Here is a 21,473-nt window from a genome sequence, read left to right as displayed (position 1 = left end):
CACTGCACACAACGGCAGAGTTCTTTCAGCTGCATTTTACGATGAATCAGTAAATTCGAGTAGTTATACATCACTCTCCTTATTCGCCTGATTTTAGTCTTCGAAAGTGAATCAGTCGTTGTGTGGGAAATGCTTCGCCACCCAGGAAGATATCGTAAAGGCATTTTGACTTCAGGCTGTACACATCGTGCATCACATAGCTGAATGTATACAACGTCTTCCCCACCGTTGGGAAAAATATGAGTGGATGCTGTGAGGGACTGCTTTGAAGAGTGTTAGCCATTTGATATATACACATACCATAAGTAACGTACGCAGAATTTCATTAGCCACTCAAGCTCATATCCTTTCAGGACAAGCGTGATTTTTGTATATGTATCTTAATACAATAAACGTTTATTTTTTCATAATATTTTGAACAAGGGAGAGGGGGTTAAAACTCCGAAAACTACCTTGCGTACGCCACTGTGCAACGTAGTTTTCTTTGTATTTTTGTGTTCATTTGTGCATATTAAAATCTAATCTCGGAATGAATTGGAATATTCGTAACTTTGTCTTTTACCGCTAGCTTCTGAACACAGGCGCCAGTTGTGGCTTTCAAACGCATATAATGAACTTCCATCGCTGCAACTTCTTTGGGAGCTATAGGACAGTTGCCATACCTATGGAATGATCTTGTGTGTGTCATAGTTAAATATAGCTTTTGTTGTACTCACTTTTGCTCACATTTAATCGTTCATTTTGTTACAGTACTTTTATATACATCTGGATTAATAATGATAGCTGTGTCGTTGATAAGTTCTGTTATTGTGATTTGTTTAACACGTTATCAGCATACTTACCAAATGCCAAAAATATTAAAGAATACTTTGGTAGGATGGACAAGTTACCTACTTTGTTTGCCACAAGGAAAAGAGGAGGTATGTAGAATGACTTTTGTCTTATTAAACTAACAAACAAACAATCAATCAATCTATCTACCTATCTATCTATATCTATATTTCTTTATTCTTAGTCATGAAACATCATTCATGGTTGATCTCTCTTTGTCGAAATTGAATACAAAGAAGTATAGGAAATCAAAATAACATTTATCAGAACTGTATTGTAACTTCTTTGGACACCTTCGAGAACTATAAGCCAGTTAAAAACAAAGGAAACAATAAAAAAAATTACTAGTCGAATATCATATTTTTGAAGGTAATAAATTCCTTACTGTGCGTTGAGAGTTCTTTTGAAACTAAATAAATTATATATATATATATATATATATATATATATATATATATATATATGAATAACAAAAAATTAACTTTTTTTGACATATTGGTACTGAGAGCATTCCTAAATAAATTACTTATAAATATTAATAGTATTTGAAATTTAGAGCGCAGAGATGTCTTCAACTTAAAAGATATAAAAAAGACTAAATATGTCTAGTATTTTATTTAGTATTTTAATATAAGTAATATGGTAAAAGCAAGTAACACAAGTAATATACTTAAAAAAAAGAGAAAAAAGATTAAGTAATTAGTAATCAATTGGTGGCTAAGGTGTTGAACTTCAGTCCTGCAGGGTTCTCACTTATTTGACGATCAAGAATTCCCTGACTTTTACAGGTTTTCCAGTTTACAATTTTTCAAATGTTCAGGTCTATATACTATAATGTAAAACAGCAACTATATTGCTCCCAACCAGGGAGTTTCCCATCTGCTGTGCATATATACAGGGGTGTACAAAAAAAAATCTAAAAACACTTCATACAGGACATGTAAGTTTGGCCCTCCCCTGACAAACACGTGAGGCCATTGCCGTTCGCTTTTTGTTTTTAATGTGTCATGTAGACCTTCCTCTTCCGTCAGCAGTAACCAGTTCACATGTGAGTGTCGTGGTGTGAAAGTGGTGCGGTAAAATGGGCGACCTGACAGACTTCCAAAGAGGCATGATCGTTGGTTCCCGTCTGGTTGGAGCTTCAGTGGCAACAGTGGCGAACATTGTGGGGGTATCGATAGGCACTGTGCCCAATATCACGAGGGCATACACAATTCATGGGCAAACGACGTCTGCAAAGCACAACAGTGGTCGAAAGACAATCCTGTCAGATAAGGACCGGAGGGCATTAAAAGGGATTAGCAGCTAAAAAGAAGACCACTGCAACGAAAATTACGTCTGACCTCAATTCCGGCCTACAGAACCCGGTTTCATCGAAAACAGTGCGACGGGAACTTCATAAAATGAAAATTCACGGCAGGGCCGCTATGGCGAAACCCCTAGTCACAGCAGTAAATGCAAAGGGGCGTATCCAGTGGTGCCAGGACCACAAGGCGTGGACTCATGAGCAGTCGAAACACGTAATGTGGTTCGATAAATCGCCCTTCACCTTGTTTCCAACAACCGGTCGTGTTTACGTATGGAAAATACTGTCGCAGGCCTATGATACACACTGTCTGCTCCCAACTGTAAAGCATGGGTGTGGTTCTGTTACAGTATGGGCAGTGATATCATGGTTTTCTGCAGGTCCCATCATAGCCCTGCACGAAATGATGAATGCTAAGGCGTATGAGGCCGTTTTGGGAGGCCAGGTTCTACCCATGGCCCAAATATTGTTCCCTGATGGTGATGGCATCTACCAAGATGATTTGGCACCCTGTCACGCTGCAAAAACGGTGAAATCATGGTTTGAGGAGCATGACCAGGAGCTATCACACCTTCCCTGGGTCCCACAATCACCAGATCTGAACATCATTGAGCCATTGTGGTCTGAGTTAGAAAGGCGTGTTCGGTCTCATTATCGTCCACTAGCATCCTTTAAGGAAGTGGAGCATGTTTAGGAAGAACAATGGTACAAAATTCCACACACCACGATTCAGGAGCTGTATATGTCCATTCTACATCGGATCCAAGCTGTTTTAGACGCAAAAGGAGGCCCCACACCATACTAGGTATGATTTTCACACTTTTGCAAACATTTTAGATTTATTTTGTTCAACCCCTGTATATATATATATATATATATATATATATATATATATATATATATATGTGTGTGTGTGTGTGTGTGTGTGTGTGTGTGTGTGTTTGTGTAGGTAAAAAAAAGTTTTGCAAAACAAATCAATGTATTTTATAAAATATCCCTTACCAAATAGCAAGATAAGGCAAAAAGATAAATGGGTTCCGAGGAGTAAAAATACGTATTTAAAATTTCCTGATTTTCCATGGTTTTTTTTTTCAGTTTTTCATAAAATTTCGTGACTTTTTCAGAACATTTTATTGTTTTCCAGATTTCTCCAGGTCGGTGTGCCTGTGTGTGTGTGTGTGTGCAAATGTTACGACGAAAGGTGACTTGTCTTACGGTTCTAAGATTTTTGATTGTCTTTTGTTTTCGGCGATTTGATCATCGAGGTCTGTAAGAGACAAATCACTTTTCATCAGAAAATAACCGCAAATAAATTAAATAAAAGTAATCAAAGATACTTCTACCTTGAATGATGCTCAAACGAGGTATATATTGTGTATAATTTGTTTGATTCTGTATGTAACACATGGTGGATAAACTATAACATTCTTTTCACAGATGTCATCAAAATATAGTAATCTGGATGAGGATCAAAGACATACAACAGAAAATACAGAAGTTGCTACATCCAATACATCGAGTACAATGGAAGTGCAGTGGGATTGGTGCGTTTTGGGAATGGCTATAGATAGACTTGTATTTTTGTTATATTGTATTATAGTAGGAGGTGTAATGGCCAAGTATGTGTAATTACTGCGGGTTTCGCCTCTTAAATCATTGTTGATTTAACTGCATAGATTGCTCACGGTTTCTCACAATAGATAAAGTTATACTATTACATATATACTGCACTGTAAGGCAAGTATGTGGCCAGGTATCTAGTTGATAATCCATTATACATGCATTAAACTGTAATATTACCATGTGAAGAAATAAACATCTACACAACATAAAGATCTATATTTTATTTTTCGTTTTGGCATTAATTGAAACATTGCTTGACATTCACATTTGTCAGGATAAGAAACTAATTAATAAATTGTAATAGCTAATCGGTGATACACACCATTAACCTTTAAGTGTAATGGTTAATGGTAACGCAAGAAAACCTTTCCATGTTATGCACTGCCTGGCGGAACTAATTGCGTCTAGTTATTGGGTGATATCAATAAAAATAAGTAACTACTCCTGAGAAGTCCTGCTCGAGAATCGGAGTAACTACACCTAGAGTAATCTCCTCCCTCAAGTTCGTATCAATAAAACAAGCCACTACTCAGGTCTAGTCTGCTCCAGATTTATGAACGTTTACTCGCGCTTCCTCTGCACGTAGCACTGAGTCGTATCAATAAAAGAAGTGATTACTCATTTCTCCCATTCATCGCGCAGTCATTTCGTTGTTTTTAACCTATGGCGTAGTATCTTAAAAGCCATGAAACGGGCAAGTAGCAACGATAGCTTTAATCAAAGTGCATTTGTGGATATTGTAAAAGAGTTTCCAGTGGTACTTTCAAAGTCACAGCTACCAGAAAGTAAACGAAGGAAAGCCGAAACTTTGAAGGTAATTACAGTGAAATGCAACGAAATATCAAATACATCTACGACTGAGACACAAATTCAAAAGAGAATCTTTAATATTCGAGCGAGAATAAAACAAAAATAAAAAAAGAAGAAAAAAACGGGATAGAAGAAAGTAATACTGAAACCATGGGAATGAACCTATTTGAGCTGATGGATGTTGATTGGAATCCAGCAATATAAAGATTAACACGACAAGCGCATATCACGTGTTGCCCAAAGTCTTTGTAGATTGTTTGGCTTTAAGAACGAAATCAGACACTTGGCTCCTTTGTTTTCTTTTTAAAAAAGTCCAGCCACCCACGTCATAAATCACGTCCATCTGATTGCGTTTTCCACACCATACGTGTCCCCTTTCGCCTTGACATAAACAAAATACATTCTCATGTATACACCCTTTCTATCAACGTTGAGTTGAGTTGATTATTAGTTTAACGTCCTTTTCAGTAGCGTGCCTATATGAGACAGAACCCACTGATTAACGTGGAATCCAAACCACATGAGCTCCTGCCGGGAATCGAACGCGGGTCTCCTATGCCAAAGGCATGTACGTTGACCGCTTAGCCACGAAATAGCTCTTCCTATTAACGTATTACTCTCCAAAATACTAGGTTTCTTTAATGCCACTTGTGTATAGTCAAGTGCTCCGATAGCACCCGGAAATGTATATTGTTCTTGCCACTCTGCCTTTGCTGTTTGTATATTACGCACACTTCCGGAAACAATCCATTTTCAGGTAGTCATAGACAGTACTTTGAGCCACGCCAGAATCCCCTGACATTCCGACCTGGAATCCCGGATCACTCACGTAACGCAAGAAAACCAAGGGCACCGATTTCTCTGTAAATTTGGGGGAAGAGGGCATTCAGATGCAGAAGGTATATATATCAGGATTTTAAGACAAATTGCACTCTAATTATGCCAAATATTGTATATTCATAAATAAAATAAGGGGGCCCACATGAGCTTTGGGGGGCCCTTGAAGAAAACCCGCATCTTTTCATCATTACGTAGTCCACCACCCCGAATTTCGGTTGATTCTCCTTAAAAAATGTTGTGCTAATCACTACATTTTCTTTCATAAACTTATAATGCTTTTTGTAATATCCATTTCCAACATTTCTATGCAGTTTATAAGTTTTTCTACGTAGTAAAACAATCATATACTCTGCCATATTTCGCACGGAGTCACCTATTTAGCTTGCTCCACAAATTTGGAGAAGTTACTAGCATCACAGAGGAGTCTTTGATTTTTATTGATATCAAACGCGGAGTAGTTACTCGGCTCGAGAATAGAGGTGTGGTTACTTCAAAAGGGCGGGGCTTCTCCGAGGTCAGCCGAGACGACTAGTGCTCCAGTTCTCTTTTTATTGATACCAATGCGAGTAACTACTTCAAAATTGGGCGTAATGAGTAACTTCTCCGTTTTATTCATATCACCCATTGTTTATTATTCATCTTTGTTTCCATTGGTACTTATAACTAACCAAGTATGTGTATAACTAACCAAGTTAATTTTAATTTCGAAGTTGGAAAAACAGGAAAATAAAATTACGTCTAAAGGAATTGTAGTCAAAGACTTCAATGGTATCATGTCTTTCATAATAAAACACATTAAGGAGAACGGATATCTCTTCAAGTTTTTCTTAATCCATTGCATATATATGAAGGATACCGAGTGTGATACCGGGACTGCGTGAAGGATCACATATTTTGAGCAGACTATTTGCGATGTTTGGTCTACCACTGTTATCTGGTATATGAACAGTTTTTTAATCACTTCTTAGCGCTGTAGGAAGGGTCGCAATGTGGTGCGGCAACTATAGTATTGCACCGCCTACCGCTTAGACGAATCCACTATCTACATTTGATTATGTTATGTGCTCCTCTTCCACGTGGACATTCTAAGCACATGACGGATGGCAATCCGAAATGTTTCAGTGGCGCTAGAATTTTCCACTTCTGAAGACAATTCCTACCACTCTGTTTCATTTGAATATATAATCACCTTTAAACATGTGGCCACCTACTTCACTCTGAAAAGGTCTGTATGCACATTCAAAGCAATATTTTAAAGTAAAGTCTTCTACTATTTACTCTTCAGATATATTATTAAGAGGTGATTCAGAAAGTAATGCCTTCAAAACGATGCCTTTATTTGTGTTTGACAGATAGCACCGATACAGGTATCAGTGGAAAGTTTGCAATGTCAGCTACAAATAGTGGCATCATTTTTCAACATTTTACGGGCAACACACTTGCACCAACGCGAAACAAGGATTTTCATGCCGTCGGCGAAGAATTGTGGTGGCTACCGTCGACAGCATTGCCGAAATACTGCTTTTACCTCCGCGTCACAACTGTGGCGTTGGCCCTTAAGGTGATCCTTAAGTCTGGAGAGGAGCCAAAATTCGCAAGATCCAGACTATCGGCAGAATGTCAATAACACTTTGCATATATATGTAATGGTGTACTCCAGCGACTGACACTTCGTTTTCGGGTGGTAATGGGGCACAGCCTTCACTGGTGATGAGTGTTCCTGGGCGCACAACCTTCCGCAGTCAGAAATTGAATAACAACCCGCTGTTTCAACCGGACGTCACCACTGGATGCCGTATATTGCTCCATTACTCTGGTACGAGAAGAGATAGGAAGGTGAAACAAGTGACATTCTGTACCATAAACATCAGTGCATTAATGCTAAACAATTTAGAATGTTTGCACTACTATTGGCCAAGTAGTGGTCTTGAAGGCATTACTTTCTGAATCACCCTCGTACAAATCTCATTATTACTATATCATAAAATTACTTGGTTACGGTTTTGAAGGTATAAAGTCATTAGATACTGACGTGAGTGGCCAGGTTCTTCCAAATTGCTGTAATTTATATCTAAATGACTAAATTACTAAGGTGAACACTTCCCTAAATCTCAATTTATTAAATTTGTTCCACTTAATCTTCCAAATGTGTTTGTTAAATCAAATCAAATTCATTGAAAGTCTATATTGTATTATCAATATTCGAATTTAATCTTCCCAACAGGTGAACAACAACACTCAAACAAATATAATACGATAGATCATCAATTGTAGACTTTCTTCTAATTTTCCAACAAATTCAGATAATTTTAGTCCAAAATTATCACCGTTTCATCAGGTAAACTATTTTTGTTTGTAAAAGAAGCATTTCTATAAATTCTACTTATGGTATCTGAGTTAGCAACAAACAGTCGTTTAGAGAGAGATTTTTGACAGTACAAAACGTAAACGAATACTACAAATACTGTACACATGCATTAATTGAATTAAACATTTCATTTCACCTGTTAGTAAAAATAATCTTCAAACACGAAACATCATGTGGAAAAGAAACCCTAGGTTTAAGGTCTTGCGATCATGTCTTGAAGGGTAATAGAACATAAAAAGTGAATGACTACAGTATGTAAAAACTGATAGAATGAGAATTTGTGCAAAAATTACTGAAGAAAATCTATGGAGACACTAAAATCTTGTATGACTTAGAATGGAACCAAACATTCTTTGCACCGAAGATGAGCTTTCTCCAATAAGGTATATATCAAATATTCGCATTAGTTTACGTCAGCATTTACATATCTGTATTCCTGTGGTCTTGTACTAGAGACCTGCACGGGCCGAATTTTTCGGCCCGAGCCCAATCCAGCCCGAACGTACCTAGGCCCGGCCCCGAAAAGTTTTGAAGATTTTCGGCCCGAGCCCGATAAATTTTAAAATTGTTGGCCCGACCCTGGCCCGATATTTTTTTAAAAAATTAGCTCGAGCCCGAATCTATCTCAAAATTTAGTACTAAATTTGACCTAACCCTCAGAAACTTTCTAAACTCTGGTTCACAACCTGACGCTTGCCTCCCGAATGGCACCATTGCCTCCTAGAACTTTGCCTGTCATCGAGAGAACAAAAACTCCATTCCCTGTAACAAAAATCTAACTTAATTGATTTTTAGCATAAAGTGAAGATGGCAATATTGTTTAGCGACAGGCAAAACATTCCCACCACTTATTTTTATATTTTGAGTTCAGTGAAGGTCAAGGTCAGAGCTCAATTTACCGCATAACGCCTGCAATCCTCTATAGTGAAAGTGGAGCCGCTAAGCAACACAAACTGTAAATAGCCATTGTATTCTTTGTAACATTTTTCACGGACACACTTCTTCAACGTTTGGCTTTATTTCAATTATCGTTTAACAAAAGTCAATAATTATTAAAGAATTGCAATTGATCGGCCCCAACCCGGTCCAACCTGAAGAGAAATCAGTGTCGGCCAGCCCAAGCCCGGCCCGGCCCAAAGAAATAACAGTGTCGGCCCGCCCAAGCCCGGCCCGGCCCTAAGAAATAACAGAGTCAGCCCGCCCAAGCCGGCCCGTGCAGGTCTCTATCTTGTACACACATGACACGCAGTTGTTTTTTGATAGGTTGCCGTGTGTACAAAGAAAGCCCAACATTATCGAATGTGTGAGTTCACAGATTACCAAAGACACATATCAGTTGGTATTTGGTCAGAAATATCTTTCTTAGAAAATGATAATTCTTATTCATGAAACCTATATTTTATTCTGGATTGGATGTTAAGCATTATTAACCCATTAGTGCCCAGAATTCCCCAGTGGTATTTTGAAAAGTTTCTTTTCGCCTTTTTGGTCTTAATAGTACTCTAAAATAGAAATTAGAATATTTTTGAAAAATATTTATTTTTTCTTGTTTTTTAGGCCGGCAACTTAAGTTGCCAAATGGCACATACATATTCAAAAAAGGGAAAATTTTGGAAAGTTACAATTTTGAGGGAGAAAATACACTGCGAAAACATAACTATTAAAATCAAGTTAATCCTTCCTTTACAGACCTTCAATCCTTCCTTCTGGAGTCTTTGAAATCAATCCAGTTGAGTCTTTCTGCTCAAAACACATTGTAGCCAAAAACAATGCTAACCTTACGTCAATATATCATACAAAGAAAATGCAACGATGCTATGACGAAACAGACTCCAAAGTAACTTCATGGTTAAAACCTGCAACGTCAATCCATGAATTTTTGCGCTATAACGAAAAATTGCCGTGGCAACTTAAGTTGCCAAGGGGCAGTAATGGGTTAATTACTAACTTATTTCTGATGCATCATATTGAAGTTATTCCTCAAAATAAAGTAACTTCAAATCGAAAAGACAAGAAAATAGAATGAATGTTTACTTAACGCTTTTGTATACGGAAACACGAATGTGCTATACATTCTTGCAACGAATCGTTTTGTCTAATTAGGAACTAGAGTAGTGCAATCAATCAGGAAGAGAAAAGTTTATCTTCATTTCACATGAACATATAACATTTTGTTTGTATGTGTGTGTGTGAGAGAGAAAGTGCATTGTTTTAATCTTTCTCTCAGGTATTTCCTCTACCTAATAGTGACGTATTTATTCGATACAACGTTAACATAATTTTATGTTTATGATTGTGACGTATTTAGTCGATACATCGTCATCGTTAACATAATTTTATGTTTATGATTGTGTATAATGTATTTTGTTACTTCTTACTTTTCCATTGTGCAACTTTTCAGGATCCAACCTTTTGTATCCTGCTCCCTTTGTTGTCTATATTCTTCAGATAGATATCTAAGCATATGGTTATGATCTGAGAACATATCGGCCTCAGAAAATCTTCGCGTATTTTAAAACTATTATGAAATCTTACCTGAAACATAACATGCTTGATATATCCGTTCATGTATTGGTTAATTTTTATTTTTATGAATTTTCTGTTTTCTGATTGAGTCCATGTTCCCAAATACAAACGAGTTCTCTCTGCAAAAGTTGATCAGTCCTGCATTTCTTTCGCCTAAACCATAAATGCCAATTATTTTACTTTCTTGTTCCCCTACAACAGCATTAAAATCTATTACAATTACACATGTGCTCTCTTCTCTCTGTTAATGTTTTCGTTTATCTTCGCATAGTTTTTTATTATTTCTTCAGTTGGTTGTGCAGTCATTTGTGAGATGATACGTCTGTCACAGTACCAAGAACTTATTATTATTATTTTAAATTTAGTGTTTTATAATGTAAACTACATCATATGAAAACAATTGACAGATTATAATCAACTGTACTGAGTTATAAGGAACAGAAGTTATTACGACCCTGAAAATAGAGGAAATGTGATTAAACAGTGAACTCATTGATACTCATCATACTGGCGCTACAGTAGTGAGAAGTGAAGACACTAAAACTTTTCCATCTCGGAAATACTTGTTTTATTGTGAATTCAATCCACAATTCTTGGCCTAACTACAGTACAGACTTGAATATAATACAACCCCAAGTTTTCGAGATGGAAGGGTTTAATGGAAAAGTAAAAATACTCAGCTTAAAATATTCCACAAACTTTGAGAATCTATACAGATGTCATGACTGACTGACTGATGAATGCCTAGGTCAAATTATTTAAGCTAGAAGCTTGAATTTTTGGAAGTGCATAAAGTATAACTGACGAAAGATTTTTGGAAATTCGACGGGTTGTGAGGGTGGCAGGCATCTTGGAAGGATAGAGACATAAAATTTTGTATATGGAGTTCTTATGAGAAAATAATGAGACCCGTGTTTTGCAGTTTTTTAACATTTCTCCTAGAAGGGAAGAAAAACGGCGGGAAGAAAGATGGAGTCACAATTGTTAGAACAGGATGATTACATTTCGAAATTCTTATAAGGTTAGAGGTGAAATTTGGTATTTAGACTTTTCATTTAAAATAGTTAAAGGCATTAACAAAAAATTGGCTACTTACCAATGAATCCTCCCTTGAAAAATTTGAAGATTTTGACATTTCGAAACTCTCAGCTAGTTCCTTCCTAAGTGGCAAGGTAAAAAGGATTAAAAGGGAAAGGAGATAAAAGGAGTAAAACCAGGAATACATACCACTATATAAAAGTAACGTACAAAAAAGATCCTGAGATGAACAGAGCAGAGTGAAAAAAGAATGAACTGAATAAAAAAGAACGTGGTGTCTATGTTAGGCCACTATTGCCAGATCCAAAGTATCCATCAAAGGTAGGTACCCAAATTCAATCGATGTTGCCAGTATCAAGGTTCAATGCAGGTTTGTATTTACGAATAAAGAACGATTCTTTAATTTCCCGTTCTTTTTTGATTTTGCTGAACCTATTACCTTAACCTGTTTTATAATGTGAATGTTGTTTTAGATGAAGCGCTAAACCCGACATGCCTTCTTCTTGTGACTTTTTTGATTATCTAACATGTTCCTTCACACGCGTGTTAATATTACGTTTAGTTTGGCCAATGTATGAGGAATCACATTCGCAATGGGCGCGGTAAATACCTGCTTTATTTAATGGATCGACAAAATAGCTTTTAAATCCAGTGAGATGTTTTTGTAAACTTTTGGGGGGAATACTTCAAGCAGATATGTTATGCTTTGCAAGAATACGTTGAATTTTTGTTGAAAGTTGTGAAAAATAAGGAATTCCAATCCACGCTTTTGCTTCTTTTGAAGTTACCGTTTGGGGACTTACTGGCAACATTGATCGAACTTGGGTACCTACCTTTGATGCATACTTTGGATCTGGCAATAGTGGCCTAACATAGACACCGCGTTCTTTTTTATTCAGTTCATTCTTTTTTTCACTCTGCTCTGTTCATCTCAGGATCTTTTTTGTACGTTACTTTTATATAGTGGTATGTATTCCTGGTTTTACTCCTTTTATCTCCTTTCCGTTTTAATCCTTTTTACCTTGCCACTGAGGAAGGAACCAGCTGAGAGTTCCGAAACGTCAAAAAAATTTAAATTTTTCAAGGGAGGATTCATTGGTAAGTAGACAATTTTTTGTTAATTTTGAATATCCCCCCATGCGCTCATGTGATTATAGTTAAAAGCATGTTTATGTGTTTTTAAATATTACAAGAAAACGAAAACAAAGAAGAGTGGGTTGCAGCTGTTAAAATATGTTCATATCTCGATATCTCTTAAGATTAGAGACATGAATATTGACATTTAGGCTTTTAATTTAAAATAATTAAAGACGTGTTTCAGCATTTTTTGATGTTTCTCTTAGAAGAGAAGAGAAGAGTGGTGGTTGCAATTGTTATAAGATAGACATATCTCGAAATCCCTTAAGATTAGACACATGTTAGAGATATGAACTCCTTATTGAAAACATGTGGAAATAGGACACATGTTAGATATATGAACTCCTTATTGAAAACATGTGGAAATATGACAGTATTTCTGAAAATTCCTCTTTTAACGAGAAAAGGAGGCAATTTCTATTTTTTCTCAATATGTAAAAATGATTTTGATGACGCTAGTCTCATCATCAGGGGAAACGTGTGAACATTTGTAATATATATATATATATATATATATATATATATATATATATATATATATATATATTATTTTAACACAATAAGCACTTGAGTCGACATGGGTTTTTATCATTTCACTTTGATTGAAATGTGTATTCTAATTTTTGCAAAGAATAATGCATAAGCGTATTCTTGCCATACGAAGAACGGAAGCAAGGGCTGAAATAAGAAGCGGGAGGCTGTAGACCGAGCAAATGCGGAGGTCTGGGGGCGAAGTTCCCATCTAGCCGAAGGCTAGAAGTTTTGAAAATAGTTATGATCTACTTCAGACTGAGATTTATATTGCTTTGATTAACTCAATTCATCACGACTCTGGAACTCACTAAAGGAATATTTAACACTTCTAAGAAGAGTATATACACTTATTTATTAAAACTAAAATGCATTGTAACGGTTTCGACAACTTAAAGTTATCTTCATCAGACTCGATTTGATTGACATAGAAATTGTATTTCAGAGTTAGTGTCTGATGAAGATAACGTTAAGTTGTCGAAACTACTACACTGCATTTTAGTTTTCATAAATAAGTTTACATATTCTGGTAAGAAATGTTAAATATTATTTTGATTAAAATCCATATCCTCAGGGGGAGCGGAGGGCATTTATACGACAAATTTAGTATCTTACGAGCCTATCAAGCTAGGAAGATGGTACTCGGTATGTGAATTTCTCATTAAAAATAAGCTTGCAAGTGTCCCAGCATTTTTAAAAATCCGGTTCTAAGGATACAATTTCTATAATTACAGTATTTGCGCCACACTGAAATCGACGATATCTGTTGTTTGTGATCGCATCCCGGAAAAACGATTGCCCCATTTAAAATAAAGTTTGAAACATATTTAGTTACGTATATCAAGAGTTGAGTTTCTATCATTTCACTTTCATTAAAGGGCGTATCCTAGGGTGTGAGGTAGTGAGGTTTAATATCTATGCCAAAAATAAAGTATTTTATTAGATTTAGTTATAAAACTGTATTTACACTATAAAAGTATTGTACTATATTCGGGCCAATACGGTAATAAAGAGTTAAACTGATTTTTTTTTTTTTTTTTTTTTTAAGTAAGTAAAATAAACCATGAAAGAGTATATAGTCAACGAGGAGGAAGTGTAAGAAATTTTGTTCGATGTTTGTTTTATTCACTCTAACGTTCCTCTTCCTGAGATATGTGAAATATGCTCCTATAATTTGAAGACGGGTTTGCCTCCAATCAGTAATCAAACCAGGATTTCCTGCACCAACAGAAATAACGGTAACCAAAAACAAGTATAAGACGTATTAAAGCTGACTTATTTCAAAAGTGTTTTTGCACAATGAAGATCAGGTATGAAAATATAAACTTCTTTGAAAGCCTTGATAATGAGTATTACTTCACCATGAACATTTGTTTCTGCACTTGGGTTTAATTCCTAAAAGTGTAAGGCTGCAACATACTAACTAAAGTAAAACTAATAAATTGGAGTATTTTTATTTTTCTCTGCTTTTTCTCCCCCTCTACGTAAAACAATTTTTCTCCGAAACTTCAAATTGATGGTTAAGCTCACTAAATGGGGGAACAGATAGAAAGCGTAGCTCTACCTCAATGACGATGTCCATGACATATTGAAATCACATTAACTTATGTTCTAATATAACATTATAGTGACATCTACTTAGAACAGACGATCGAGAATAAATCATAGCAACTGTGCGTCGCGTAAAGTATATATGAAGGCTTTTCAGCTATAGTTCGTAACTCTGCCAACAATAAGTCATTACGATTGGCTAAAACCAGTAATGTGCTCAAAATCCATATCACAATTGATCAATTTTAATACATGTAACTACCCAAGTCTTTGGCTGACGAGATCTGAAGATTTATTGATGCAGAAACAAACGTTAGCAATTGAATCCTATTCTGTGAATACTCAATCAGATTTGTTGCTACGAGGGCTGCTGGAGAAGTTTTTGCAAACTACTATTAAAAGTGGCGCTATCATAAAATTCAGAAGAACAGACGTTTCTATGTTTAAATTATCTCTTATTGTTTGTTTACTCTTATTCTTTATCCTTCACAGCAGTTTTAAGAAATTGCTTTGTGAGAAAAATGCACATTTCTCGTGAACAATTTCGGACATTTTTTTTTCAAATGTACTGGGTAGCCCAAAAGTAGATACACAGTAGCGCCTAAATTTGAATTTTAATCACAATATTCAGTCGTGTGAGTGACTGAAAAGTCCTTCATCAACATTGCAAAATTCTTCAAACCTATCCAGAAGGATCCGACATATATTATGACACAAACTTCAAATTCAACTTAAGAGTTGTAACGTCGTTCTTGATATGGAAAGCCAGTGGTAGAGCGTTCACCTCTGGTGCGTAGGATCCTGAGTTCGATCCCAGCCCGAGCCAAGTGAACTTTGTAGTGGACAAACATCGTGTGCGTGGGTTTTCTCGGGGTTCTCCCGTTTCCCCCCACTTTCTTCATTCCACCATTTCATTCATTTCTCATCATCACCATCTCCTTTGGCTTAGCCGGCATAACCGTGGGACGTAAAACTCAAAAGATTTCATTTTTTTTTATGGATAGCGTTGACTTAGTTGGGCTGTTGACGAATGTCTGTGCAAATTTCATTTCATCATCCTTTGTCTTTGTAGTCCTAAGGCGTCCTAATTTTGGTGCATTAACCGCTGAACCTGTTTTCATCAATTTGCTCCTGATGAGATAAATTTTAAACGTGATGGTGCAGGAGTGTTAAATTTGTTTCCCCATAATGTACGAACATGTTTAGCATTCTCACTTTTCCAAGAGATTTTAACAATCCACTTTCCTTACTCTTCATTCAAGTTGCCAGCCATCATTTAAGGAATCAAAATATCTGAAAAGAAAGAGAAAAGAAGTTAAAAACAGTAAGTTATGGCAGCACTATGACTGTATACCTACTTTGGGCCACCCTGTAGTTTAACACTGAAACAATGCATCGAGCGACTTCATTTGGCGTTTGGGGATGAAGCACCTCCAATAGAACTGTGTGCAATTGGTTTTTCAAATTCCAGCGTGGTCGCACATTTCTCAGTGATGAATTTCGTGAAGGTTGTCCATCCTCGTCTGTTGTTGCCAGTAATGTTGCTGTGCGTGAAATGATCGAGGGAGAACGGCAAGTAACATACTGTGAGATTGAGGCATCCTTGAATATTGACATGACAGCAATACATACGATTTCTCATGGTCAACTGAACATATGGAAAGTTTCAAGCCGTTAGATCCCACACAACTTGACCAAAGCTTAAAAACATGCTCAAGTAAATTGGTGTACTACATCGCTAAAGAAAACAAAACTTGGATCTATTCATACGAACTCGAAACTAAACAGCAATTCATTGTTTGGGTGTTTCAAAGTAAGCCCAAACCCACAAAAGTAGCTCGTTCTTGGAGTGTTCGCAACCAAATGATTGCTTGTTTCTTTAGTTATACCGGACACGTAGGAACCATAGATTTAGAAGATCTAAAGACTATAAATGCTAAGTGGTATATAGCAATTTGTTTCCCAGAGGTCATCAATGATTTGGGATCATTTTTGCACATAATTGTTCAAACCCAAATCGTCGCATCATTTACCACCATAATAACACCAGTTCCATTCAGCACACTAGATTGTTGACTTTTTGTTCAATAAAAAAATCTTGATTTAATGACTCAATTTTCATACTCACCTGAATTATCGCGAAATGACTTCTATTCGGAAATATATTCACTTCCACACATGAAAAGTAAGATGCGTGGTAAGTGATTTGTGTCGCCTGAAACAACTATTGACGCATTTCGAACAAGGATTTCTAAGGTAGCACCGTCAGTTACTTTGTACATTCATTCATACATAAACACCCCGGACAAAAAATTAGTCACCCCCGCGTGAGAGCAAGGCTGCGTCGGCAAACAGGTACAAATGGCGTATTGATCGAATCACCTGGCCAAACGTGCCTACACTGCCTCGAGACGATCAGAAGGCATTACTGTGGAGTGACACAGAACCGATCGAAGCGGTGTGTATGCGGCAAGATGGGGAAGAGAGCGGACGTGACGGTGTGGCAAAAAGGGGCAATCGTGTTTGGCCGTGCCCATGGCCACACAGTGATGGAAGTTGACCGATTTGTTGGTGTTTTGCGGCGGACTGTTCAACGTGTCTACAAGCAGTGGTGTAACACACGTGGCCATGAAACACGACGCCAGAACCGTGATCGGAAAAAAAAAATCCTCACAGAAGGGGCCCGAAGACGGGTTGCCAGGCTTGTGAACCGAAATCGCTTCCAAACCCGCCAGGAATTACTGCAGTCCATGAATGCAGGCCCAGTCCAACCTGTCGGCGAGAGAACATTGCAACGAGAACTGCATGCAGTGAACATATGGAGTCGAGTACCTTGCAAAAGGCCACTGCTTACACATGCACATAAAATTGCTCGTCTGCAGTGGGCTAATAATTATCAAACATGGACAGTAGCAGACTGGCGTCGTGTCATATGGTCTGAGGAATCACGATTTTGTCTGTATTCGAATGACGCCGGGCGTCGTGTCCACCGACGGCCACATGAATATTTCACCCGCAGTGTGTGGAAGATCAGGTGGAGGCAGGGGGTGGGTCTGTCATGTTCTGGGGGTGTTTTTCGTACTATGGGGTGGGCCCACTCATTGAGCTGTCCACGAACATGAACCAGCACGTTTATTTGAACATCCTGGACGAGCAGGTGTTGCCCTTCAATCACTTTCTTTGCTATAGACACCCCCATTTTTTAAGACAACACCACCAGGGTTCACAGAACCGGACCCATATGTGACTGGTTTGAGGAACACTCAGGTACCCTACCACACCTCGAATGGCCCGCAAAATCGCCGGACCTCAACCCAATTAAGCATCTGTGGGACCAGTTGGAACAGCGATTGAAACGTCGATATCAGCATCCCCGACGTTTGGTGGAATTGCGTGATTTTATCCTCCGTGAGTGGGTTCAACTGGATGTGACGGCTTTGCAGACCCTTGTAGACACCCTTCCCGACCGCATCAGGCGGTTATCCAGGCCAGGGGCGGCGTTACACGGTATGAACCAGGAGGGTTACGTACGTACCAGGGGGTGACTAATTTTATGTCCGTGGTGCTTACATACATACATACATTACATACATACACACCTTACTACATACATACATTACATTACATACATACATACATACATGCATTACATACATACATACATATATACATACATTACATACATACACACATTACATACATACATTACATATATACATGCATACATACATTACATGCATACATACATAAATACATTACATACATACATACATACATACATTGCATACATACATACATACATACATACATACATACATTGCATACAGTACATGCATGCATAGAGACACAACAAAAACTGTATCGATCTTAAAAGTAAAAACTTTAAAAAACAATAAAAGCATTTCCCGAATTTCCAGTCTTTTTTTTTTTTCATATTGATTGCAGAAACGTTTCCAGTAGTCCTCGTACCAACCTACTCAATCAATCTTTATGTAATAACCTTCTACTAATTCTTGTTATAACCAGTTGTCTCTTTTCCACAAGCTTCCATATTAAAATCCAGACATGGTCACATATTTCCCATGCGAGCAAAATCCGAACTCAAACGTCTCGATATTATAGTACATGAAACAGAATTAATGCAGACATTATTTTCTTGTATTAGCATGTTTTGGACATATTCATGACAATTACCATACCAATTGCAAATCGTATCTAAGAAGATTCATGGAGGATCCCAAACAAGAATTATTTAATGGAAAGCAAGTGAAAATAAATAAATAAGTGAAAACATCACAAAAAAAAAAAAATGTACTTCACTTACCGAAGACACTAAAATTGACAATAGGAACAGTGTTATAATTTTAAATTAGATGTCATTTTCTTGACTATTCCTGATATCTTCCTGACAGTGAATATATTTCCGACATTATCCTGAGTTGTTAAAAATACACTCCCAATAACAGTAAATATTCTTACGTTTATATTTTCAAAGTATATGCTTCGTCACTGATAGATAAATTATTAAATTTCAACATTTGAGAGGAAAAATTCTCGATCTCAATATGAAAGCCAATCATAATATTAGATTTTCTCGAAAAGCTCGACTTCTGAAATCCCCGAACTTGTGAATTAATAGTCATGTACTATACAGGATAATGGAGGGTGGACATCATACATAGAAGTACTTCAAATTTTAATAAATCAATATTTTATATTAGTGTTAAAATGCAAAAGAAATAATACCAACTTAAGGTGATTTGGCATTAGATACATTTTGCCTATAGGCATAAATAAAACTATGTACAGCTGTAATCCAGACATGGGATAAAGACAGATATGAACAATTTGCTTTTATCTGATATACACACCAACTGTTCAAGCTTATTATAGAGTCAATCCATTCTAAGTGATCAAGCATGTGCCGCTCGACAATCTCCAAAAAAATCTAATTTTTTCATGAGTGTTTATCCTATATCAGGGTACTTCAGAACCACAATTAATTAATTTTTACATCCCATGGCGCAGCGGCGTAGCGTAAGGAAACGCCGGTATGCCCCTGTTAATAAAAAAAAAAATACATATTTCATTATATATAAATTGTTTGCTTGTTATTATCACAATTATTCCCACTGCAATCTTCTGGATGCGCTCTCTCACCGTCTCGCCTTACTGTGACAAGCGGAACCTACGCATGCGCGTCACTCAGACGCACATTTTCTGTCTTTCCTCTTGTCGGATGCTATGTTCCTTGGGTTTCCAGGCCTACTGCAAGCAACGGGGTTTTCGTCTGCTTTCTCTCGAATGCGCATGCACAACTACTTCCTTTCACATCCCTGCAACTCTACATTTTGCTTTAGATATACGCTGGCATATTCAAGTATTTCCAACTCTATTTATTTTGAACTAAGCTATAGTTTCTGTACAGAACGTGCGAGCGCTATCAAGGAGACAGAACAAAACAGAAATGGTTACTTAATTGTCTTTTTGAAGCAAGTCGGTTATGTAAATAATAGTATAAGAATAGTTATGCTTTAAACGTAATGAAATGCATCGTAATTGTAATCGTAATTAAAGGCAAATTATTAATCTTCTTCATAAATATAAAGTATGTCCAGTGGCGTTGCCAGAAACTTTTTGAGGGGGCTCACACACACAAGCATAAACATAAAGCATTCTGTAGAATCACGGTCACCGATCTGGTAGGTCAAGAGAGCCAGCACTGCCCGCCCCTCGCAAAGATTGCTTGGGCCCTTCAGTCACTGGCACATATCCCGGGGAGAGGAGAGGAACATGTTCCCTCCAATCGTGGAACAAGGGGACTGTGTTTCCTAATAATCCAATTTGAAATTGTGAAGATTTGTATGCGACTGCCACAAAGGAAAATGAGATGAAATTGATGTACCTTGTTTCAGTTTTTTAAAAAATCGTATTCTTTAATATTTCATTGTCATTAATTATTGTTAGTCTATTTTCAACTATTTCTTTAATTCCTGTATTGTGATCATCATAATTTTGCTCAAATAAGAGTATTGTTGCGCCATACATAGTTGATTTTCTTCCATACTTTTTGGGAAGTCATTATTTATATTATTACAAAACAAGTGTCCTAAAATTTTAATTTGGAACATTGGGGATGCATAAGTAGAAACATATCAATTATAAATATGCATGTATTCAGATTACAGAATGTGTTTACGGCACTGATTTTTAATACTGATATGTACTACAATTTTATCTACGTCCCCTACAACAGGTTCACCTCAGAAATCAAATTCATCTACTGTAATTTGAGTCTCATCTCCCCTCCCCCTAGAAAAAGCCTCAGATATGCCCTCCTCCCAATGCTGAAGACAACTCCCCTCCCCTGATTCTCCACAGCATTGTTTTTCAACTTCATAAATATTTGAACATCGCTTTTTTTTAAAAAAAAAATATATGGGAACGGTCTTACCCGTCCCCCGAATGTTGAAGACAGATTTACTCAACTGCTTTGAGTATCTGGATATCTGACAACGAAATACATACGCAGAAACAGCCCCCCCCCCCCCCCCAGAGTTGGTTTAAGTACTTTCTATTTGCATCTACAAATGATATACGTATACACTCAGGCCCATATTCACGAATGGGAGCCTGAGTTCCGGACCCAAGATGACAAATTTGTAGGGGCGAATTTTTCAAGAACGAGATTGAAGTATGGTATGGGGAGAAAGAAGCTGCCCAAGGGAACTATACTGGAAACAATGTTTATACAACAGTGGGGTCGAGTTTTCTCGTCACAACGATAGTGGCAAGAAGAAGCTGAGACAATTACTTATTGGCTTCTACCCTAATCCACGCATTTGCTTTTGTATGTCCCACTAGGCCATCAATTAGGGAGGCCTCCCTTTTAAATTTTTCATAACCCTATAT

At 37.1% G+C, this 21,473-nt stretch overlaps 1 protein-coding gene across 3 annotated transcripts in view; it reads left to right on the top strand.

The window, feature by feature from the left end:
- Nucleotides 1-3,970, top strand: part of LOC145678374 (neuronal acetylcholine receptor subunit beta-3-like) — a 282,154-nt gene extending 278,184 nt beyond the window's left edge. For all 3 annotated transcript variants that reach the window (XM_081748447.1, XM_081748446.1, XM_081748448.1), the window contains exons 9-10: nucleotides 751-920; nucleotides 3,575-3,970. In XM_081748447.1, the coding sequence (XP_081604573.1) occupies nucleotides 751-920; nucleotides 3,575-3,766 (362 nt within the window). In that variant the 3' untranslated portion in view covers nucleotides 3,767-3,970. The remainder of the gene's footprint in view (nucleotides 1-750; nucleotides 921-3,574) is intronic.
- The last annotated feature ends 17,503 nt before the right edge of the window (nucleotides 3,971-21,473 follow it).

This window comes from Thermobia domestica, chromosome 2 (assembly GCF_964235325.1).
Source record: "Thermobia domestica chromosome 2, izTheDome1.hap1.1, whole genome shotgun sequence".
In the NCBI taxonomy this organism is placed as follows: domain Eukaryota; kingdom Metazoa; phylum Arthropoda; class Insecta; order Zygentoma; family Lepismatidae; genus Thermobia; species Thermobia domestica.
Note: the sequence above shows the minus strand (reverse complement) of the source record. Positions and strands in the feature narration are given on the sequence as shown.